Source organism: Alexandromys fortis, unplaced genomic scaffold, assembly GCF_014885135.2.
Source record: "Alexandromys fortis isolate MF-2015 unplaced genomic scaffold, M_Fortis_MF-2015_v1.1 scaffold_13, whole genome shotgun sequence".
Lineage (NCBI taxonomy): Eukaryota > Metazoa > Chordata > Mammalia > Rodentia > Cricetidae > Alexandromys > Alexandromys fortis.
Genome location: NW_026067908.1, coordinates 15,283,536 through 15,308,647, shown reverse-complemented (window position 1 = coordinate 15,308,647; position 25,112 = coordinate 15,283,536). Strand labels below are relative to the sequence as shown.

General features: G+C 39.3%; 1 protein-coding gene across 8 annotated transcripts in view; it reads right to left on the bottom strand.

Annotated features, from left to right (window-relative positions):
* The window catches only part of LOC126498042 (cytochrome P450 2J4-like), a 139,957-nt gene extending 116,184 nt beyond the window's left edge, over positions 1-23,773 (bottom strand). For 3 of the 8 annotated variants that reach the window (XM_050136379.1, XM_050136380.1, XM_050136378.1), the window contains exons 1-7: positions 23,496-23,773; positions 21,613-21,775; positions 18,769-18,918; positions 17,823-17,983; positions 14,083-14,259; positions 8,086-8,224; positions 4,565-4,752 (exon numbers count right to left, since the gene is read on the bottom strand). In XM_050136379.1, the coding sequence (XP_049992336.1) occupies positions 4,565-4,752; positions 8,086-8,224; positions 14,083-14,259; positions 17,823-17,983; positions 18,769-18,918; positions 21,613-21,775; positions 23,496-23,705 (1,188 nt within the window). In that variant the 5' untranslated portion in view covers positions 23,706-23,773. Of the gene's footprint in view, positions 1-2,824; positions 2,964-4,564; positions 4,753-8,085; positions 8,225-14,082; positions 14,260-17,822; positions 17,984-18,768; positions 18,919-21,612; positions 21,776-23,495 lie in introns of all 8 variants that reach the window. The other 5 variants (XM_050136375.1, XM_050136376.1, XM_050136381.1 and 2 more) reach the window with 5 other exon arrangements.
* Positions 23,774-25,112: the final 1,339 nt, after the last annotated feature.

Genomic DNA, 25,112 nt, shown 5'->3' with positions numbered 1-25,112 from the left:
TTTTACCAGTTTCATGTGCTTCAATTCTGTTTCTTGGGATCTTATACAACACCATATGAAAGCCCAGGTTAAGGTGTATGGCAGAACAAACCAGATTTGCTAAGCCAGTTATCTGACCTGGAAACTTCTGAGGATAATATGTTTCTTATGAATAATATAGTATTGGACGTTTGTTTTATATCAAGATTCTCACTAATACATAGGCCATGAACTCAGGGAATCCTAATGTAGAAGGGCCTATAACAGTTACCATGGATATGTGATAATGAAAGAACTAAAATAGGAGTGGAAACTTAAACCTAACCTCTTCTGCCAGTTCCTTGTGCACAAGTTAAATAAGAAAAAGCTCTCCTCTTCACTGAAGTTTGCTTATCTGATTTAATAAACACTAATGTCCTTTTCCTATTGGATTACTAACAGCTATGCTACCTTGGTGATTGTATGAGATAATTTGTCTGCTAATGAACCAACCCTCTAATTAAGTAATACAATTCTTAGTACCAGAGTAACAGTGAGTCTGTGTGTGTTTCTGTTTTTATTTCAGATCTAGTGTGGATAGGAGAACATTTTTTGTTTTTGTTGTTTTGTTTTTTTGTTTTTGGAGACAGGGTTTCTCTGTAGCTTTGGAGCCTGTTGATGGGGAAGTTCAGCTAATCACATTCTGTCTTGGGCGTGTGTTGCCCTAAGGCCAAAGAATACAGATAAATCTTGCAGAGGCTCTCCCCACTTCCTCTTTGGTTCCAGGCGCTCAAGGCATTCTCAGGATCTTTGTTCGTGTAAGTTTTCCCTTTTTCCTCAATTATTAAAAACTAAATCTTTTGTATTGAGCTGGTCAGGTTATTTATCAATCAACCACACCCCTACAGCCTGTTCTAGTACTAGCTCTTTTAGACCAGGCTGACCTCGAACTCACAGAGATCTTCCTGCCTCTGCCTCCCAAGTGCTGGGATTAAAGGGATGTGCCACCAATATTTTAAACTGAACGAGACATAAAGTCCCTATGGGGAAAGATTTTGCAATATGAAGAGAATGCATATATGAAGACTTCATTTGACCTAAAGGATCATCTGTTGTAATTAGAGCAGCGGGGCTGCGTCTCCAGCACCCCGGTCGCCTGCTAGCTTATGCCCCGAAATAGTTACAAGGACACTGTATTCTTTTAAACACTGCTTGCCCATTATATCTAACCTCTTCTCAGCTAACTCTCGCACCTGGACTAGGCCATTTCTAATAATGTGTGTAAGCACCCCAAGGTGCGCTTACCGGGAAGATTCTAGCCTACGTCCATCCTGGGTTGGAGCTTCATCACGTGTGTCTCTGAGAGGAGCTATGGAATCTCTCTGAGGAGTCTTACCTCACTTCCTCTTCCTCCCAGCATTCTGTTCTGTTTACTCCTCCCACCTATGTTTTAACCTATCAGGGCAAGCAGTTTCTTTATTTAATTAACCAATGACCTTCCTCCATCAATCATTTCCCTATGAAAGCTGTGGGGATCCACCAACAGTCCTTTCACTGCAGATCTAGGAATCAGCACCTAACACACTTATGTGGACTGTATAAAGAGTCTCTTCCAGGCTTTCAGGATCTGATTTAATAACTAAGAATAACTGGTGTATATAAACACATAGTTGAGATTTTGAGTCATAAATCAGAGCTTTGCAATGTTTGGTGATCAGGCAGACAGGAGAGATGTCCGCTGTTTTGTCACCTTCCCTACTACAGTAAATGTGAAGGATCAGCAAAGCTGACCCCGAAGCACAGGGAAAGGGAAAGAGAATGAGCTGGACACCACCACTGAAGTCCACAATTCCATAGTGTGACTTCTGTGTGGTATTTGTCACCTCCTGCAGAAGACACGTTAGGAAACATAAGCTTCAGTGTGAAGAAACCCACTGGATACCGAGCTCTAGCTGCAGCATATTTGTCTAGGTCTGTGTCCTTTTCTCTGCAGGGCTCGCTGATTCCTGCTTGGAAGGCTCAGTGGGATGCATGCTCCAAGGGGCAGCTCTGCTTCATCTCCTGTCCCCCTACTTTCATAATTTTAGGTGTGTGTTGGACACGTACTACATACTTGGTACATATTTATCAAACTAAGGAACTGCAGAATTATTTGAAAACGCATGTACAATGCACAGAAACCAACAACTGTAATATACTAGGACATTTTGTTATGCATTCAACAACTGTAAGGCTACAATATTCATTCACAATTAGCTGGGGAGAAAACACAAGAGAGGATCATCACTACATCCTTTCCCTGATCATGTGGAACAACAGAAATACATTAAACTAGAATTTTTAAGTATGCTTAATATCTTAAAAGACTAAAGATTTACTTGTTTAAGGAGTTCTTCTTTTGAGTAGAACCTAATCCAGTTATGTAAATGACAGTTAAAATTATTGCTTGCTATTTTCATTGTAGTGAGTAGGTAGCCACCCTCCATGCCTCCTCCCCATCTCATTACGAGTCTGATATATTAACCTCTGAGAGCCTATCACTTAAAAATAATATGGACATTACACTTTGAAAGGACATCATGTATTCATTTTTTTTAAGAGAAGGCAGGGTTTGGGTCTCTAGTGCTGTGGAAAACTATACAAGGGAAGCCAAAATTTCAGTCAGAGGCAAGTGTGAGTTTGAGTGACAGGTGTAGCCTGATGCTGTGCTCTCTCTAAGAACATTGGGCTGCAAGCAACAGCACCTTACAGCTGCACTGGGAGTGGCCTTATGGAAATAGTCAAATGGGAGTAGATGTCTTTAGGGAGAAGAGAAGGGAAGGGGTGAGGCAGGATTCTGATCTGTTTTCTCCCCATTACCACTCACCCATTGAGAATGGCAGAAAGGATTCTCTCTTCTTAAACTGTCCATTCTCCAGAAAATGCTCTGGATTGAAGGTGTCTGGGGTGGCCCACTCTTTGGGGTCCTTGTGCAGAGCAGTCAAATTGGTCAGGACCATGGTCCCCTAAAGAAGGCAACAAACAGTCAAGGCTGGATACGTGGAAGAGACCCAGACAAAGGATGGGGTTCCCAATCTCTCATTACTTTTCACACCATCAGCTCCATGAAAAATCCTGTCCTTAGTCCAGATCCATGATGGATTGTGTGTCCTTAGGCTGTTCCAGACCTATCAATCTGCTCTTTATTATAGAATACAGAACCATGGGAACAGGCCAGCATGTGCCTAGAGAGACAACATGGACCATCCATGGGAAGATAACTGGACATGGGCTAACAATCATCAACCTAGCTCCTTCCTCCAGGGACATGTGAAGAGGTAACCTGTCTCTGGGGTTAAATGAATGAATTGTATCTGTGTTTACAGAGTAGACCTAAACTTTCCAGGGGAACAATACATTCTGAGGCACTAAGACAAAGTGTTACAGATCCACAGAGGCCTCCTCTGGCTGACACTCTTGATTCTCGATCCGGGCAATTGATAATTGTCTAAGCGATTACATAAGAACACCACTGAGACTAGCCATGAGGACATTTCTAAAGACCATTAACTAAAGGCAGGTGGACTTTCCTTGACTATGTGTCACCATCCCCCATGCTCATGTATTGTGTGGAATAAATGGGGTGGGGGTTAGCCTCCTGCAGGTGTTTTTTTTTTTTTTTTTTTTTTTTCCTTTTCCTGACTACAATATTGAGGACTGATATTCTGAGTCACTTCCTTGTTGTCACGTTGAACTGAAACTTTGGGCATTTATTTTGTCACTGTCAAGAAAAGTCTGACCTTTGTTCATTAAACAGTGAGCAGAAAGAACAGAAAAGATTGTGCCTTGAACAGAAGGAGTGTGATGTAGTGAGGAGCATGCTCTGCAGAAATCCTGAGATTCTAAGCTGGGCTGTGCACTTGGTCTGTGAACAGAGGGAACGCAAGAGAGATCCATGGAGAAAATTATAAGAGAGATTATTCAGTGTCTAAGGTAGCAAGTCCTGGGCAGTACAAATAACCTAAGTAGTTCTGGATCTGAACTCTTCTGAGGCTGGATATTGTAGTGTAGAGATCTAGGTAATCTTAATTCCCAGAGTTTCAACCATCTAGTGTTTAGGGTATGGATCAAATTGCTATGAAAAGGGGATAATAAGCACCTTCAGCACATGTATGTTTGGCAAACATCTGTTCTTATCTCTTTTTTTCTTATAATTAATGCTTCTTTTTTGACTGGTTTCTTTGTGAGATACGTAGTTCTCAACAATGGGAGAGTATGCAAAGCTGGAAAACACCTGTGAGCACAGATGTGGCAAGAACAACTAACTCCTGTAAGGTCACATTAACACTGGAATATGTTAGGATAGCCTTCAGCTGCTAAAGCCAGATTTACATTATTTCCTAAAATCAAAGTAGATTCCACCAAGAAACCTTCCTTTCTCTATTCTTTATGCACATAAACAGCATTTAGACACATTGGAGGAAAGCTCTTTTTTTTTTAAGGAATAATATCTGTCTCTGTTTTATTGTTTTTTGGAGGCAGAAATGCATGTTATGTTTTAGATTTAGATTACTCAGATAATGCCAAGGATGGACTGCAGCATTGGAAACCAGGAGTGCAAAGTTACCTTACGCAGATGGAATCCAGCTACTGTGCTATCAGCTGTCACTTCCCTGGGAACATTCAAGGGGATGATGTTGCTCATCCTCTGCACCTCATGGATGACAGCATTGGTGTAGGGCATGGACTCCCGGTCAGCTGTGCTTGGCTGCCTCCCACGGCCAATCACTCTGTCAATCTCAGTGTGTACTTTTTCTGCAAAAAAAAAAAAAACAGGGTAGTGGGGGAGGGGAGGACTCAGCTGGTTTCAAAGTTTAGTGCTTTATTCTGAAGGCAGAGAAGTTGTCTCTAAGCTGTTATCTCCTGACATTTCACCTACTGTTTTGTCTACAAAGAGACACCATGTTTCTCAACTCCTTGGAAACCAGAGTTGAAAAATTGTCAATTCTGTAACTTTCCTTGTTCTTACAACATAGCCATAGCTTTCCACTGACCTTGAACTGAATAGCTGTCATCAACTTGGCTAAGCTCACAGCGATAACCATGTGGGCGGGTTTTTGCAAATTGTTTTCTTTCACCTAGTGGTTTGCAAAAAGTAAAAGCTTAATTTTCAGAGTTTGATGGTCTGGAAAACCTACAGTTAAGGCATCAGGACATTTCCTGTCTAAAAAAGATGAAGTTTTTGTCTTGTGGACTGCAAAGCTTTGCTGTCTTCTAGTATCATAAGAAAAAGGGAATATCTCTGGTTCCCATTTTTAAAAGCAAAATTAGAAAATATTCCATGACTTTTATTTGTGTGTGCTTGCACATGTTTCCAAGTGCAAGAGTGAAGTCCATAGCACAGCTTGTAGGGGGCGGTTCTCTTCTGTGCTCTCTGACTGCTGGGGATTAAACTCAGATAGTCAGGCTTGCAGAAAGTACCTTTAGCAGATCTCTCTGGCCAGTCTGGCATCTCTTTTAAAGGCACTAAATCAGTTCACAAGGATAAATACCTCCTAACCCCACTCCACTAGTAATTAGGTTTCAAGAAAAACTTTATAAGTGATACAAGCTTTCACTCACTAAATATTGTATACTGTGCTTTCTTAAGGAAATGTGCCAGTGTGGAAGGTACATTGTAAGCTATTGTGACCTTTGTTGCTGCTGAAGCTGCACACATTCTTCCAGGTTCACTTTCCTTATCTGTCCACTAAGAATAAGTAGACCTTAGTTTAAGAATGTTTTGATAATTACATGAAATTGTATTAACATAAGAAATAATTGTACCTTCTAGCTGTCCCCATATAGCTTCCGATTTTCTTTAGTAATAGTGATTGCACTGCTATTCAGCTAAAATCTTAATTTCCTGTATTTCTTTTAGTTTTTTGACCGTGAATGAGCTTAGTACAGAGAGACATATCACTGAATGGGCTGCTAAGCTAAACCCACATGTATATTTTAAAGGTATCTTGACTTCAAAATTTGAGTCTAAAGATGTGTTAATTTGAAAAAAAAAAGATTCTGCTTCTGTTTTCACAGAAGATGAGAAGCTGTGGATCCTTCTAGGCTAATGTGGTTTGATGGACGAAGATCATGCAAAAGATCTCCATGAACCTTATAAATAGTTCGCTCAACCAAGAGCAGAAAACAGTTTGGAGAAAACAATGCCCAAATTCCCAAAATGATTGTTTATAAATGTTTGTTTTAATTTATTGGGGTATATAATATAAAGGTGAATACTTGCATGGTATGGATCTTGGTCTATTCTTACAAAATTAAGGTTGATATTGTTACACTGTATATATATATAATATATGTATGTATATTATGTATGTATATATTTATTTCTGTTCTTATTTAAGGTATTGTGTCTATGTAGCTCATTTGAAAATGTAATGTATAATCAAAAATTAATAGTAATCTATAATAATTAAACTGTATTCATGTTAGATTTCTCAGATTTATAGAGTTATATTTCAGATGGATAGGTATTCTTCAAATCTTTCTAAGACCTACAGAATATGGCATTTAAAATGTTTTAAGAACTTAGACTTTTTTATGACAGTAAGACATGTCTGCTTCCAGTACCTCCAATTTCTTCAGAGAGGTTGATGGACATTGAAGAAACTCATTATGGAATTTGCCTTCAAGGTGACAAAGCTAGCCATTTGGGCAAGAAAATGCTCTTGCTTGGACTGCCTAATGTTATGCTATATGAACTGGATATGCAGGACCCATAGAAAAGTGACTGCTGAGATTTCCAAAAGATGGGGTGGTTCTTAGGGTTCTTGCATCACAGAGGAAACTGCCAGACATTCTTCAGGACACAGAAGAAAGTGTCTGACAAACTGCCAAAATAGGTAAAACAGTCTTTTAAATCCTGCTTCATGGAAAAGTCTGCCAGATACTATAAGCCTGTGGGCTGAATATGGATGCCCCAGAGTTACAAAAGAACTTTGAGTGACTGTCTAGGTATCAAGATGTCTCTGTCATTTCTAGAACTTTGGAAGTTGCTTACAATGCACTTCTTGTTTACGTGGGTAATATTATGTTCTTTTGGGGTCTTTGATGGAGTTGAAGACAGATAGTTACAGTTATAGTTTTCTTTAGTTATGTTAAAAGATAAATTAGATATGAAATTTTAGACTCACAAAGAAAAATTAGATGATAGAATATTTTTTAAATTTTGCCAGATACAAATAGATTAAATATTGTAACAATAATTATTGTTTGATACTGGTTTTGTTATATGTAATCTTACTATGTTAAAGTTAAAACCTTCCTTTTATTTAGACAGAAAAGAAGAGATGATGTGGGATTTCCCTCCAAATGCTGTGGATAGTTTTATTACCATTGGTTAACAAAGAAGCTGCTTTGGCCTATGGAAGGGCAGAATAGAGCTAGGTGCTAAAACTAAACTGAATGCAGGGAGAAGAAAGGCAGAGTCAGGGAAATGCCATGTAACTGCCAAAGGAGAAAGACACCTAATCCTTACCAGACAGTCAATTCTTGGTAAAATTTAAACAATTTTAAGAGGTAGTATCTGAGCATATTCTTCTGAAAGCTCAAAAACTGAGATAGCTCACTTTTGTTAGGGAGGAAGTCCAATACCCTGCTTATAGGCAAGAATAAGAACAATGCCAATGGAGAAAATGTAATGCAGGGAGACACCATGCAGAGTGTGTGTGGTTCAGTCTGGACAGACAGAGATAGCATCAATAGGATGTCAGGTATCTTACTGAGGCATCCAGATGGTATTCAGGATGAAATAGGAAGGCATTGCTAAAAAGGAAGGAGGGACTGCATGGGCTTTAATCAGACTGTCACTTTTTACTGAAACCTATCTCATTGAAAGCTGGCTTCTCTATTTTCCCCTAGACCTAAAGATTCTTCAAGGCATAGATTTCAAGGCAAGCCTACACCTATAAATCATCATAATCCTGAAAGATGTACAAAGACCCTTTCCCAAGAACACCTCTCCTCACAGCTGCTCCATGGGTTTCATTCCACTATTCTAGCCTCTGGCCTAGCTAAGCAACAGCTTCCAGAAGCACCATTGTGCCTTGCCAAATGTGTATGTGTGTTTGTGTGTACTGAGTGTACACTCACCTTGCACTGCTGAGTCTATAGCCATGTAGAGCAGAGCCCAGCGCAGGGTCGTGGATGTTGTCTCTGTTCCAGCAAAGAAAAGGTCCAGAGTGCTGCAGATGAGGTTTTCTTCATTGAAACTTGTAGTCTTGTCTGGGTGCTAGAAAAGACAGTGTGCATCTTTTTTTTTTAGCTAGAGGATTTGTGATTATCTGAAGAACAGAGTCATGAAACTAGGAAAAAATTTGGAAAGAATCTTTCAGAATGATATTCCTTTTGACCTCATTGGTTTGTATTGTTGTCCTTCAAGCGAGAGAGGTTGATCAAAAACATTTGAGTGGATAAAAACTAAGACAATAGCTTTTTATGATTACTCTTTTGAAAAAAAAACTTTTAGTAAAATGTAAGATTTTTGGAAACAAAGGAGCACTTGGATTCATGTATCAGTTATATGACTAAGTCATGACATGGCCTAGAGTGTTCTTTACCTTACGTTACATTTCTCTGCTTCAGTTTCATGACAAAAGAATAACACTTGTGATGGTTATTCTTGGGGTCAGCCTGATATATCTGGAATTATCTAAAACCCAAGTGACTGGGTGCCCCTGTGAGGAATATATAATTCAATCTTTTAAGGTGGAAAGGCCCCCATTTAACCAGATATTTTGAGGTGGGAAGGTCCACCTTATATCAGCCACACCTTCTGGTGGCAGTCTATATAGAGGACATAGAAAAAGGAAGTGTTTTTCCTTTACCTGGTTGTCCTTAAAATCACTGGAAGTCAATGCTTTCACTGGACTTAGAGCCTACTACTTCTTTAGGATTCTGGCATATCCTGAAGATCAGCTGAAAATCCAGCCTTGTGAACAGAGCTACTGGATTCTCATACTTTCTGTTGGTCGACAGCCATTGTTGAACTTGCTGAACCACACACTCTAATAAATCCCCCCCACATATACATATACATACATAAACCTATCTATATTCACAAATATGTATGTGCGAGCTCACACACACACATTAGAATATCTTATAGGCTGTGGTTCACCGACTTCAACAATGTCTGTCTAAGAGAAAACAGCCATCAGCTTTTTACTCTAGAAAATTCTGAATAATACAAAATACATCTTAATCATGATAAATTGTGGGAAATGAGATGGGAATATAGCAAACACTGAACAAATATTTTTATTCCCTACAGAAATAATAAAGTGAAATCTCCATGTTTGCTGGTTGTCCTTTTTCTCATTTAATCTTTCATTTCAAAATCATGCCAAAATCTTTCAGGTCCTAACAGTTGTCCTTTAGAATGCCATATTTTCTTTACTAACTTCCTCTAGAAGCTCAGTTTGTTAATATTGTTCTTGATGTTGATGATCTCAAACCTGAACTCCATATGGTAAAAAATTTGCCTCCTCCAGGGATATAATATTGCTTCTACTGATATTATGCCAGGAATACGAATTAAAAGAGATGGCGGGAAGCCATTTACCATTGTACACTTGGTCAGGGGAGGAACCTGGAATCCTGTGAGTCAAAGATTCTACGACAGATGCAATGATGTGTACTAGCCAGAGGCTTACCGAGATTACAGAAGTACAGTTAATACTATGGTCTGAATGCAAATCATCCCCTAAAGGCTCAGGTTTTGAATGCTTGGCTCCTAGTTTCTGTGACTAATTTAGAGCTTCAAGAGAATTAGGAGGTAGGGCCCATTATTGGGGACAGAATCAAGGTTATAACAAGGCCCTTGGTTCTCCTTCCTGGTAGATAATGATGGGCAGACTCCACCACATTCCTTTGCCACCATGAGCTAAGCGGCTCTGCCATTCCTTCTCTGTAATAATGGGTCTAAGTTCTTTGAAACTGTGAAACAAAATACATCTTCACTCTCTTAAGTTGTTTCTGAGAGTATTTTTACAATGATGCAGAAGAAGCAACACTTACATGCAAGAAGCTGCTTTCTAGATTTCTGAGTGATTGGAGTCTTGAAATGAGGTCAGAGGGAGACAGAGGCCCCATTCAGACTTTGAAGTTAAACTCTGGCATTCAATTAAACTTTGCCTGTGTTCTGCAGTGGGGATTGAGATGGAGTGGATGACTGGCTGTAGACAAGCTCATTCAAAACTAGAGCCAAGAAGTTTAATTGAAACTTTTATTATTTCTTACCTAAGGGTAAAGGCCCAGGAAATGCATAAAGGGCCAATACCTTCCATTTTCAGGGCTTCATGCCAAACAGCAGTGGATCCCTTATTTGATTTTTATTAAAATTTTATTTCTTATTTTTTCATATATTATACCCTGACTGAAGTTTCTACTCCGTTTCCTTTCTAGACACATCCAACCCTATTCACTCCTTTTCCTTTCCCTAAAGGAAAGGGAAGGTCTCAAAGGGATATCAGCCAAACATGGCAGGTCAAGTTGTTATAAGGCTAGGCACCTCTCTTCATATTAAGATTGCACAGGGAATCCAGTAAGAGGAAAGAGTTCAACAAGTAGGCAAAAAGTCAGAGACAGTTCCTACTCCCACTGTTAAGTGTCCCACAAGAAGACTGAGCTACTTTATGCAGAGGGCCTAGGTCACACCCCTACAGGATCCCTGTTATTTGGTCTCTCTGATGTCCACTAGTTGATTATGTTGGTTTGCTTATGGTGTCATTACTTCCTTTGGAAGCTTCCTCTACCTCTCCAACAAGATTTACTGGGTTCTGCCTAATCTTCGCCTGTGGGTCCTGTATCTATTTCCATCAATTGCTGGATAAAGCCTCTCTGATTATGATTTTGCTAGGCCCTTATTTACGAGTACAACAGAAGAGCATTAGGAATCATTTCATTGACTTTTATCTGGTTGTTTTTTATTATATTCTATGTCTCTGATTTATCCAGCCTCTTGTCCCTAGCCCTCGATGCAGGGCCAGGGGTGGACTCCTTCTCTGGGCATTGGTCTTAAGCTAGACCACTCACTGGTTAGTCACGCCCACAATTTCTGTACCCCTTTTATTCAGCTCATATTGCAAGTAGGTTTAGGATATTATTGTGTTGAGGGTTGGTGTCTCAATGCACCCACTGGCAGTCTTGCCTGGTTACTTATCTCCCATTGCTAGGAATCTTAGGTATGGTTACCCTCAAATATTTTTGGGAGTTTTCATTGCAGTAGGTTTCTGTCTCATCCCTGAGATACCTCCCAGTTTCAGTTGTCTCTCCCAGTACTTTCTCTCTCCATCCTCCCCACCCCACCGCTCTTTTTCCCATCCCTTCCTTCCCCCAGTCTACCTGTAACACATATTCTATTTCCCCTCCCCAGGAAGATTCATACTTCCCCTTGAACCCTCCTTGTTGCTTACCCTCTCAGGGACTGTGGATTGCAAAATTCGTTACTGTTAATATCCACTTATGAGTGAATACATACAATGTTTGTCTTTCTGTGTCTGGGTTTCCTCACTTGGGATGATTTTTCTAGTTCCATCTATCTTCAGATTTCATGATGTTATTTTAACAGCTGAGTAATAATTCATTGTGTAAATGAAGTCTTTTCTTTCTCCATTCTTTGGTTGAGGGGCATCTTGTTTCTAGTTTCTGGCTTTTACAAATAAAACTGCTATGCTATGAACATAGTTGAACAAGTGTCCTTGTGATAGGATGAAACATCCTTTTGGTATATACCAGAGAGTAGTATAGTTGGTTCTTGAGGTAAGGTGATTCCTATATTTCTGAGAAACTACCATATTGATTTCCAAAGTGACTGTTCAAGTTTGCACTCCCGCCAGTAAGGGAGGATTATTTCTCTTTTTCCACGTCCTCTCCGGCATGAAATGTCACTTGTGCTTTTGATCCTAGCTATTCTGACATGTACAAGATGAAATCTTAGAGTCATTTTGATTAACATTTCCCTGATGACTAAGGATGTTGAACATTCCTTTAAGTGCTACTTGGCCATTTGAGATTATTCTGTTGAGGAATTTCTATTTAGACCGACACCCCATTTTAAAATTTGGACTATTTGATTTGTTGACATTTAGTTTTTTAGCTTCTTTATATATTTTTGGAAATTAGCCCTTTGTCATATGAAGAATTGATGAAAATCTTTTCCCATTCTGTAGGCTGTCATTTTGTCCTTCTGATGGTGTCATTTGCTTTATATAAACTTTTCAGTTTCATGAGCTCCCATTTAATAATTGTTGATCTTAGTGTTTGTACTTTTGATTCAGAACAGTTGTCAGTGTGTCCAAGCTTATTCCCTACTTTTTCTTCTATTAGGTCCAGTGGTTTTATGTTGAGGTCTTTGATCCACATGAACTTGAATTTTATGCAGGGTGATAGATATGGACCTATTTGCATTCTTCTACATGCTGATGTTCACTTAGACCAGCACCATTTATAGATCATGTTTTCTTTTTTCCCCCCATTTTATTATTCTGGCTTCTTTGTAAAAAATTACATGTCCATGGGTGTGTGGGTTTATGTCTGGGTCTTCAATTTGACTTCATTGATTAACCTGTCCTTTTATATCAATATCATGTAATTTTTTCTATAGGAGAGCTTGAAATCAGAAATAGTGATACCTCCAGATGTTCTTTGATTCTACACAATTGTTTTAGCTCTCCTGAATTTTTTTGTTTTTCCATATAAAGCTGAGTATGGTTCTTTAAAAGTTTGTAAAGAATTGTGTTGTGATTTTGATGGGGATTGCATTGAATCTGTAGATTGCTAGTAGGACAGTAATTTTTACTATGTTAATCCTACCAATCTGTGACCATGGAAGATCTTTCCATCCTCTGATACCTTCTTTAATTTCCATCTCAGAGACTTGAAATTCTTGTCATACAGTATTTTTACACTTACTTTGTTAGAGTTACCCCAGATATTTTGTATTATTTGTAGCTATTGTGAAGGATATTTTTTTTTCTATGAATTCTTTCTCAGACTACTTTTCATTTGTATATCAGAGGGCTACTGATTCTTTTGGGTTTGTTTTGTATCCATCCACTTCACTGTAGGTGTTTAACATCTGTATGAGTTTCCAAGTAGGATTTGTGAAACTGTGCCACTTCCCTCCGGCAATGGTTAACACTCTGGACTTTGAAGTCTTTACTTCTAATAATATTCCTGGCATAATGCTCTCATGCATTTTTAAAATACTATTCATAATTTATGTTTACACAGCATGTTAATCATTTACCTACAAAGATGCCCAGATCTTCCTTTTATAACATGTGTATGGTACTTGATAAGCTAAGATAGGCTTTGCAGATGTGATTAATTTGAGAGAGGAATATTAGAATGAATTATCCTTATGAGAGGAGGGTTGAGCATAAGATCCAGAGATTATGGAGGAAGGTCACCTGTCTATGTGTTACTCCAATTGGTTAATAAAGAAACTGCCTTGGCCCCTTTGATAGGACAGCAGCTTAGATAGGTGGAGTAGACAGAACAGAATGCTGGGAAGAAGGGAAGTGAGGCAGACGCTATAGCTCTGCTCTCCAAGATGGATGCAGGTTAAGATCCTTCTCAGTAAGACACCACCTCGTGGTGCTACACAGATTATTAGAAATGGGTTAATCAAGATGTGAGAATTAGCCAGTAAGAGACTAGAGCTAATGGGCCAAGCAGTGTTTAAAAGAATACAGTTTCCATGTAATTATTTCCAGGTATAAAGCTAGCCGTGCGGGAGCTGGATGGGAATGCAGCCCGCTGCTCATTTTTACACAGAGAGAGAAGATGTAAAGATAGAAGCAGATAATGAGAGAGGAAAGATGGTACAAGACTGATACTGAAGATGGAGGAAAGAGTGAGCCATGCAAAGGATATCAGTGCCCTCTGAGACCTTGATCTTGGCTGGAGTCTCTATGGTGTTAGAGTCCATAATCTTCAGAAGAAGCTCGCTTGGCCAGTAGAAATAGGGATTCATCTAGTACTGAATCAGTGCAATGCTACACCCTTAAATGTGATCCAAGATCAAATAGAAACTACTAATCAACCATATTGTTATTAAGAAGACCCAGGCAGCATCTTCCTCACCTTTGACATTTCTGTGAGGAAAGCATCAATGAAGTCTCTCGGTTCAGCAGGATTCCAATCTTTCCGGTGACTGTGCATCATGTGGGACACAAACTGTTTCAGTTTTTCCCAGTTTCTGAAAACTGTCTGGTGTGATCCAGGAAGATATTTCATTATGGATGGAAAGACATTGTAGAGCTTATAAAGAAAAATAAGAAAATCTTAGAGACAGAGTGGAGTCATTTTTCTATATTTCTGAAGAATCTTGTCCTTCCCTCTGTTTCATTTAGTAGAACTTTGGGGCCATCTTGGTTTCTGGCTTCCTTGTCCCCACTGCATATTCAGGTGTTTATCTGTGACATGTAAAATATATGAAGAACCAGGCTACTTTTCACCAGCACAGTTCCTTGCTCCCTGGTCTACATTATCATCTCTCCTATCTGAATTCTTGTATGCTATTCAATTGTTCTTTATTCTACTATTCATGCTTTCTTAGATTATTTTGCAAATAGATCCCAGATAGAATATTTACCAATTTCATCACATGACTTCACTCCCTGTGAAACCATCCACTGCACTCATAATTGGGCATGGTGTGTTGCAACTGTAAGCCCTACAGAGATGGAACCATTCAAGCCTTCATCATTATCCATGTTTCTCTACACTCTCCAATCATGTCCACAGCTATGATCATATTGACGGCATTTCTTTTTCAGGTCTAAGCAGTTAGTATTCACGGTGACTAGAAAGTATCTCTGAATTGAACATGATCCCTGTCCTTCATTTCATGAAAGCAATGCTCAAAAGTCACATCCTTGGAGCTCTGATACTTGATTACAGACATAGGCTTCTTTCTAATCCTTTTTCAGGATTTATTTTTCTCAGGAAAATTATCGCTAATGTGTACTGTGTGGGTTGCTGTGTATGCGGGTATCGCCAATGTAACTTCCATATGGTGAGATAGATGTTGACTGAAGTAAAGTGGATGATGAATAAAGTTTCAATAATATTTAGTGGGAAACAGATAGCATAGCACAGTGTAAAATCAACAATACTTAAAATGAGGCAAATGTCTAGTTGTTACTTCTGCTACCTTTAGGTTTGATAATAGTTTTAATAATATTAATAATTTTAATATTCTTAATAATATTAAAGTATTCCAATATTTATTGCTACCATAAATGTTATTGATAACACTAAAGCATGTACATATTTAATATCATTCATATTGTTAAATTATATCAGTGTTTAATATTATTAAGTAATATTAACTTTGTACTCTTTAGCAGTGAAATGTCACTCTCTCTGCATACCAAATGGTATGACACCACACCACAGAGGTGTGGTGAATTACTGTCTACATTTGCTTGAATAGTTTTGTACCAGGTTTCAGACATATGTTTCATTATTTTATATGTAGAGAGCCATTGTGAAAATTAATGGACATGTGCTTTTATAGTGTCTATCAAAGTATTTCATTTAATGTTTTATGTCAAGAATGTTTATTATCACTCTTTCCTATCTCTCTGTTCTTTCTAATGTTTCCCCTCCCTGGTACATAATCTATAAGTTGACTGGGCACTCGCCGAACTTTATTGATTTCTTAGGTTCTGCTTACTAGGTGGAAAGCAAAGGAGCTGCTGAACTTGTAACTATCACAATTAAGAGTTAAAACAAGGAACATAAAATACAATTAAGTACAACAGATCAATTTCTTTGTGCTCCATTTGTCTATAAGATATGCTAATCAATTCATCAAATTTTAATGAGAGCATCCCTGAACTTGAAGAGAAAGTGCTGTGGAAAGAGGATAAGTGAGAATAAATACACTACAGAGATGTGGATGTATAGAAGCAAAAGGTTGCAAAGGGAAAGGGAACTTTTGAAGGACGAGTAATTGTGCTTCAGATCCATTCTCTCTGGAACCCTTGTGTACCCAAGTACACTAAACCAGCAAGGAAAAGGTCACTGCAGCAGTATTATACATAGAAGAGGATCAAAAGCAATGTAAATCGTGCAGACAAAGGACAGACTGAAGTACATAGAGTGGCTGAACTAGTGAGAGCTATGCAGGAATCTGTTTTGATTAAGAGAATTAACAAGTCAACCTGTAACAGTAATAGAGAAGAAAACAGAGACTAAATATGAATTTAACCAACCAGAAAACCACCTCAAAATTATGGGAATTGGTGTGGATTGTTTAATACCAATTTTTAATGTCAATGGCCAACATACAAACTTACATATACACACACAAGATAGAGAGAGAGAGAGAGAGAGAGAGAGAGAGAGAGAGAGAGAGAGAGAGAGGAATAGACTAGAGGAATAAACAAAGACTGAAGAGTTGTTTCTAAGAGATATACTGTACAGGCAAGAGCACCCACAGACTGAGAGTAATAAGCGAGAAAATAAGCAACTATCAAGCAAAAGAAAATTTAAAGCATACAGTTCTTGCTATTCTGGTATCTGAGAAATAGATTTCAAGTCCAAAATAGCTGAAAGTGACTTATAAAATGCCACTATAAATTAATAAAGAGAACAACCATTCAATCAGGACAATTGTATCTAAATATGACTCAGACCAAATTCAGGCCTTCTAATTTCATGCAATCAACAATAATAAAAATAAAATGTCAAATGAGTCCTGAGGTAATACAGAGTGATTTAAGTAACCAGCTGTCATCTCTAGATAGCTCCTCCACAGGGAAAATTAAAAGTAAAGAAAGAATCAAATTATACTGCAGATAAAACTGCCTTGAGAAATAGCTAGAGGGTAATTCTTCCAACAGAAACATACACATAGAACCTTATCTAAAATGGAATACATTCTATACCACAAATGAACTCTTACCAGATACAAAAGAAAGAAAAGTTATTTCGGAGCTGAAAAAAAAGACAATAGCAATAGACATACTGAAGAGATACCAACCCAACACAAGGAACCATTGGCAACTAAGGGCTTCTGAGAATAAGAGAAAACATCTTTCCAGAGAAGAGCCCAACAATTGGCTATCCAACACCAGATGACCATTCTTAAAAACATATAAGCAAGTTTATAAAGACTAAGCCCGTTGTATTATGTATTTAGGGATATATATGTTAGAACATATGCATATGAATCAATAATTCATGAAAACTTGAGACTGTGAATATGAAAGTGGGCAAGGAGGGTTACTTTAAAGTATTTGGAGAAAAAAATAAAGTATTTGTAGAAAGGAAGGGGAAGAAAAAATCATATAATTATGTTATAATCTTAAAATATAATAAATAACTTTTTAAAGATTCACACTAAAAATGATCCATATGAGTGGATGTGTTCACTTGAACACTGGCACCATAATATTCATAAATATATTATTCCTCATATCCCAAACCTAGGAACAGCTCAAATACCTAACCACAGAAAAAATGACAACACATTCAGACACTACACTGCCTACAAAGAGGAATCTTAAAACAAGTTGATGGGCTCGAAAGTGACTCTGAGGTAGGAAGAGAGAGGCACAGGAGGAAACAATCATAGTCAATGATAAGACTGCTATTTTTTTTAAAAAGGAAATTTCCAAATACTTGTATATGTGCCAATGTAAATGTTAAAAATGTTTTTATATGTTAAGCTCTTATATTACAAATAGGTTTGTATCAAATTCAATATATTAGCTTCCCAAAATCTCCAAAACTAAAATAAAAAAAATCTATCTGTTTTTGAATCAGTCACAATCCAATATTGTTTCCAAAATATGTGAAGTCAAAAAACTTACCAGGCACATCATTGATGCCTCCAAACACGTGACTTCATCCAGTAGCTTCAGCATCTCCTGAAACTGACTGTCATGGTACTCAAAGCGCTCCCCGAAGGTGATGGAGCAAATGATATTGGAAACTGCATTGTTGATATTGAAGTGAGGGTCAAAAGGCTTTCCTGGAGGTGGGGAGAGGGGATATGTCTTTCAAAGGTATTGGGTAGTTTCTGTTCCTCCTACACCCCTCTGTCTCCTTCCTTCCTTCCTTCCTTCCTTCCTTCCTTCCTTCCTTCCTTCCTTCCTTCCTTCCTTCCTTCCTTCCTTCCTCCCTCCTCCTCCTCCTCCTTCTTCCTTCCTTCCTTCCTTTCTTTCTTTCTTTCTTTCTTTCTTTCTTTCTTTCTTTCTTCTTCCTCCCTCCCTTTGTTCTTTCTTTTCCTTCTTTATTTTTTCTTTACAAAGATTCCACACTATATGATATAAAATATGCATAGTAGAACAGGATAGGAAAATCTCCAGCTCCAGCGCTCTACAAGAGGCCTAGAGCAACTCAAGGCCTTTGTCAGCATCTGTGAAGTCACATAGAGAATCAGCCTTTAAGTGCTACAGTTTGTTTAATGACCCCTTTGTGTGCTTAGCTGTAGAACTTCTTGGGCAAGGGCATTACTAAATGTTCACTGCTCAGTACTCAGTGCCTAGCACACTGCAGAGAAAAGACTAAAATTTATGTGATAAAAATCTATTCAATATCCGGGCGGTGGTGGCGCACGCCTTTAATCCCAGCACTTGGGAGACAGAGGCAGGCGGATCTCTGTGAGTTCGAGACCAGCCTGGTCTACAAGAGCTAGTTCCAGGACAGGCTCCAAAACCACAAAGAAACCCTGTCTCAAAAAACCTAAAATAAAATAAAATCTATTCATTGAATGAAAGGGCCACATCCTACTGCACTTCCCTGTGACAGGCCCACCTTCCTCCTCTCCTATGGCTTCCACAAGATGGAGGGCCTCCTCTTGTATGCGCTGCTCTAAGCTCTTCTTTCCCAATCCAAAGTTCCTGAGTGTCATTAGTGCAAACCTCCTTTGCTCCTTCCATGTCTGACCATTAGACATGATCAATCCTGGAAAAAATACATTCAGCATTATGACATTGTGAGTCGGGCTTAAAAGTATCAGAAAAACTGTATTAGACATGTATACAGAGGAAAAGAAAGCCCAGTATGAGAACTGATAGCTGTCTAGAGACAATCTCAGTGCAAGTGACTAACATGTTCTGGTGATTTGCAAAAGCACATAGTTTAGTAAGTACGTCTTACATAGTATATAATTTTGTATTGATAGAAACTCTGCAGGTTTATTACCAACTAGCAAATGTCCATTTCAATTGGTGAAACACTGAGGTATGATAATAAATTCTAAAGTAATCTTTGATCAAGAACAAGTAGGTGGACATCCAGATATCCAAGTTTCCCTGGTTCTAAAGCCCCAAATTGATTAGTAGAAATATGTCACAATGCATACCAGGAATGCACTCATGGATAAGACAAGGCACACATTACTTATAAATTTGCCGTAAGTAATAAAGGCACTATAAGAGAGGTTCTAGCAAAGACAGACTTGAAAGATGACAAAATGACTCAAAAAGTTAAGAAGGATGAGTATTCCTTTCTCTCTCTCTCTCTCTCTCTCTCTCTCTCTCTCTCTCTCTCTCTCCTCTCTCTCTCTCTCTCTCTCCCTCTCTCTCTCTCTCTCTCTCTCTCTCTCACACACACACACACACACACACACACGGGTGTGGGAGAGGAGGAACATGCTGCTGGGGTTAGAATCCACCATGTCTCAGCTCATATACAAGGCCACACTCCTGTCTATATCTTACCTTTCAGAACAACGTTCAACTCTTCAGCATTTAAAGTTCTGGTTTTCTTCTCCGTGTGTTCTTTCATCAACTCAGTCATTTATTTTCTGAAACTTCCCCTTCTATGCTGGATCATTCAGTTATAGATTTCCTTCCCAATTCTTTGACAGAAATTTCCTATGACTTTTGTTGTTTTATTTTAACTATCAAATCTCAAAACACTGAAGTTTTTAAAGACAAGTTCTAATAACACCCTCTTACAGCAAATTTTGTCTCAAAATATCCACTGAATCCCTATCATTTAAATAACCTCTTCTGATAGTCAGACTATCGTTTTACATGTCCCGGGAGGAAAATACTCCTGGATCATGCATGTTATTATAAACGTTTCCAGTTATAGAAATTTACACTCAGTACATGTATGACAGAAGTTGTTATTACATGTCTAAAGTTCCCAAATAGAAGTCACCACCACTAGTCACCTTGTCTTTTGACATTGTTCTCCCTGCATTACTCACAGCTCCTGCAATCTCCTGAGAACCCATTTTCCTGCAGCTAAGACATATGCCATGATGGTATCTCTCTTGAATGACTTCAGTCCGTATGGCTTTAATGCCACCATCCCAGTCTAACCTGCTGTCATTTTTTGTCATATCGACTGTTCTAATTCCTTTTATATTAACAGTAATGATTTCTTTGCTATAATTCTTCTCTTCTCTACCTGGAATCCTAAATATGCCTCAAAATGTGCAGTATTTGACCTTTTCCTCCTAACCAAAACCATTTAAGAGCTTCTCCTGTTGTTATGATGAAAACAAAGAGCTGGACTCTTTCTTATCAACCTCAGTAGTTTTATGCCCACTTAAATATATCCTTCAGATACTATACTTGCTACACTGGATCCTTGCAGTTTTTCAAGATCCCTGCTTTAATGTGCCTTCAAGGATATTCCATCTTTTTGAGTACTTTTTTCACACTATTCATTGAATACCATTATTTCTAAAGCTCTTCCTGAATCCTAGGACAACTTGGATGTCTTTGATAAATGCTTTATTATTGTAGCATGACAGGATTTTAATCAGTATAGTTAAGTGATTCAGACTTTCTTCTTAGATGAATTATGTGTTATACAAGAATGATTTTTATCTATTATGATCAGCATTAATCAATTAGGCTGATGACTCTGCTTCTCCTAGCAGACAATGTAGTCAAAGTCATACAATTAGTGGTTGATCTTTTCCAGGAGCAATTTGAAAAGGCTAAAACAGAACTTTTACAGGTTAATAGAGATGAAGTCCATTTTCAACTTTCAAACACATAACTTGATTTAATGATCACTTTGCATACTCATGCTAGTCTATTCTCACACTGTCTGGAATGCTAGAGATCCCTGTGAGGCATGGCTTCAGTGATGTAGTTTAAGGAGTCTTAAGCAAAAAGAGCAGTAGCAGGAGGAAGCTCACTCACACCCATTTTCCTAGGGCAGAGGACTGGAGTGGAAAAGGGGAAGTGAGGGCTCAGCCTGTCTGACTGTGGAAGGAGCTGTCCTTACCTACCACACATCTAGAGTTAGTCTGCAGGACACGTGGTTTCTCCAATTCTCTCTTACAGGATACAGTGCAAGTCCTCTGACGGTTGCTTTCATCTAGGATATACTACATCTAGCTGACTTTGAAGATAACATTTCATGAAGGGTTTGGTTTATAGGAATGTTGTAAAATTACAGATATAGAGGCACTTTTATCACATCATAAAGCACCTTATACTGCACTAGAAACAATATTATATGCACTTTAAAAAATTTATACATGTGCAATACCGGTTGATCATATCCCTTTTCCAATCTTTCTAAAACACTTTTGGGAACCTCTCTTAATATGTGTCCCAGCCTCTATCAAAATTCATGTGTTTTTAAAAAATACCCTCTACAGTTAATAGTGTTGCCAGTTAAACTTACCATTGTCATTAAAGACGCGTTTTCTGAGAGGTGTGATGGGGCGTTTCAAGAAGTTTTGTTCCATGTGAGTGAAAGCTTCTTTGATTAAGGGCAGTCCAGTTATGACCACTGAAGGGATGTTACCAAAATCCAGGCTAATTAGGTTTCCGTACTTCTTCACAAACTGAAAAACATTTCAATAGTCATGGTCAAGTGTGTCTGTGTCAGGGATGGCAGGTGTGTGTGTCTAATGGGACTCATGTTGAAAGGTCTCTATGTGACTGTGAATTGAAGGACACACCTTGTTTTTTGGTTAATGAAAAGGTTTTCTCCTCCTCTGAACTAAATTCAAATTCAATTAAAACTGGGATTTACTCTATTAAAATCATTGATAAAGGACATTTTGAATTGAATAAGCATTTATAATGTACTACTAAAGGAATGTAAAAGTATGGAAGTGTCAAATAATATGCAAGGTCTTGAATCTGTCTCCAAACCCTCCTATTCCCCCTCCCCCTGTAACCTCAGTAGAACTCTGAAACATAGGCTGCAAATTCACAGAAAGGACCAAAATGTGAGAGACCACCCACCTGGTGGAACACCTCACCTTCTCGGCCCTCTATACCATGGCAAAACCCCAGAGCCTTTCACCACTCGCTTCAGCTTCTCTAGCCAGCCAGCAGGCAAGCTTTCTTCAGGTAGGCTGCTCCAACATCCCCATCCCACTGATGGGACCCTGTAAGCTACAAGTTTTACTCGCCCCCAATACTCCCTATCCTATGCGACCTCAGTGGAACTCAGAAACACAAGCTGCAACTATCATAGAGGACCAAGAGAGTAAACCAACAGAGCAGACAAAGAGAGCGGGTCAAGAGAGTGGGCCAAGAAAGACCTCAGTGGTTCCCTGAGACACAAGGAACAACAGTACAGGGCAGATCAATAACAGTTCCTAAAGACACAAACAGCCACTTCAAGGATTGAATCAAAAGGCAAAGACACTGCCAGCACCAATTGGAGGAAGAGATGAGTAGGCACTAATGCAAGAGTTCATTCAACAACCTAAAAAGCAACATGGTGCCCAGTGGTCATAAGACAGGAAGACTTGATGATCCTAACCCAAAAGCAGCAGAAAAAAAAAGATTTTAAAAATCACTTTATGAGGATGAAGGAGACCTTTAAAGAGGAAGTGAAATATTCCCTTAAAGAAATGAAGGAAAAGACAAAAATAGTCTCTCAAAGAAACCCAAGAAATGTAAAGAAAGAAGGATCAGCAGAGGGAATGTTTAGAAGAAAAAGAAATTTCATTCCAAGGGTTAGTGAGACTAGACACCGAGCAATGAAGAGCAGCCTAGGAAAGATTCCACTATATCAAAGTTCTTAGACTTAAGAAAGAACAAAACAGTGTCAATCAGAAAGAAAATGAATTAACTTTCCCATAAGGAGTAAATAAGAAGGTTATTAGCCTGAATTCTTAAAAGATTGGGCAGTGAGATTGTGTGTGTGTGTGTGTGTGTGTGTGTGTGTGTGCGTGTGTGTGTGTGTGTGTGTGTTCCTAATGGGCACAAGAAACCCATAATCTCTGTTTATTTATCAAGGTGAGCTATTCTGTCATCCATCTACTTAACATACTTAAGAGAAATGAAATTATACATAGTGTGTTTGTCAGATCATAATGGGGTAACAACGGAGATCTTTTACAGTAAGATATTAAAAGCAACTTTTTGGCAACAAAACATCGTGTGTCATAAGTGAGGGCACAGATTAGAAACTAGTTCTACTGGCTGGGTTAGTCTGCAACCAACATCAGCCTACAGCCAGATCCTCCCGCCCCCAGTGCCCGGATCCCTGTTCCTGCAGCTCCGGATTGGGTCTTACCACAGCCAGACACCCTCACTCTTCCTCACCTGCTGAACTGCCAGATGCGACTGTTCCAAATCCAACTGGAGCAAGTTTCCCACAAAGGGCAGGCGCCAGGGCCCTGGAGGGCAGTTCTTGGGGCGCCTGTTTATTAGGAAGTTGGTCAGGAGCAGGAAAGTGACAGCAGCCAGCAGCAGAGTCCTAGCATGGAGCGCTGCCCAGATGGCGGCCACCAGGGAGCCCTCAGTGACAAACATGGCAAGAGCTGGGGCCGGTTCCCTGGGTCTCTGCCTGGTGCTGACGGCAGAGACAGTCCCTCTGCTAAGTTCCACCCTGCTTCTTGCAAACCACGCCCTCTCAGTCCTACCAGAGCCCTGCCCTGTGCGTTGTTCCTGCCCTCTCCACTGGCCCCGCCCCATCTCTCTGTTCTGCCTGGGAGCCAGTACCCTGTTCATCAGTACTGGTTAATACTGCAGGCTTCTGCAGAGGCCTCTGACACTCTGCGCTTTTATCCAGCCCACCCCCTCCTAATCCTTGCCTTGGCTCTCTTTCCTTTGCCCCATCTCCCAAGTCCTGCTTACCACCCCTAGGTGCCAGGCACTGTATTCCCAGCACTGGTCCCCAATGGGATTTAAAGGGGCTGCCTAAGAGTGGTTGCTGTTTCAGAAATTTGTTTTTCTGAAGCCTTTGTGTGGCTCTGGGAATAGTGATTGACATCCCAGCAGACTCCTGGTTTATAAAGGAGCTTTCCCTTTATAACTGGATAAAACCTTCATGAGAGACTCCTATAGACAGCGCCCCTGAGAGTATGCCCGAGGCCTTAATCACTGAGCTCTCAAGCCCCCTCTTTTCTTCCTTCGGTCCTTTTTATACATACTTTTCACACATTTAAACTATTTTAGCTTTATTTGAGAATTCCAGAAAATATATTTCGATCATAAGCTTTTTCCTCCTCCAACTCCTTCCTGATTTCACCTACCTCCCCACCTGAACTTCATGGGCTTTCTCTTTAAAACAAAACATAAATTTTAAAACAAAATGGTGGTGGTGGTGGTGATGTGCGTGTGTGTGTGTGTGTTAGATGATGTTAGGCACCTAGAGGAAAGGTGGCAGCTTTGGGAGAGTCCCTGACACTAACTGTTCAGCAGGTGAGAGTGTTACAGAATTATCTGTCACTGATAGCATGGCAAGGTTCTGAAGAGAGCTGTCAGTACTCACCAGCAAAGAGAGTCCATTTTTTATTATGATGATTATTATTAATTTTATTGAGCTCTACATTTTTTTCTGCTCCCCTCCCTTCCTCACCCCTTCCCTTCAACCCTCTCCCATGGTCCCCATGCTCCCAGTTTACTCAAGAGATCTTGTCTTTTTCCCATGTAGATTAGATCCATGTATGTCTCTCTTAGGGTCCTCATTGTTGTCTAGGTTCTCTGGGATTGTGAATTTAGACTGACTTTTCTTTGCTTTATGTCTAAAAGCCACTTATGAGTAAGTACATGTGATTATAGTCTTTCTGGGCCTGAGTCTTAAAGGGTCTGAAGAGAGCAGTCAGTACCCTCCAACAAAGAGCAGTCCATTCTTAAAGGTTCTGATAAGCTTGGAGGTTCTACGCCAGGAGGCAAAATAATTAAAAAGTGGTGTATGTTCCATGCCTCTGGCCACTT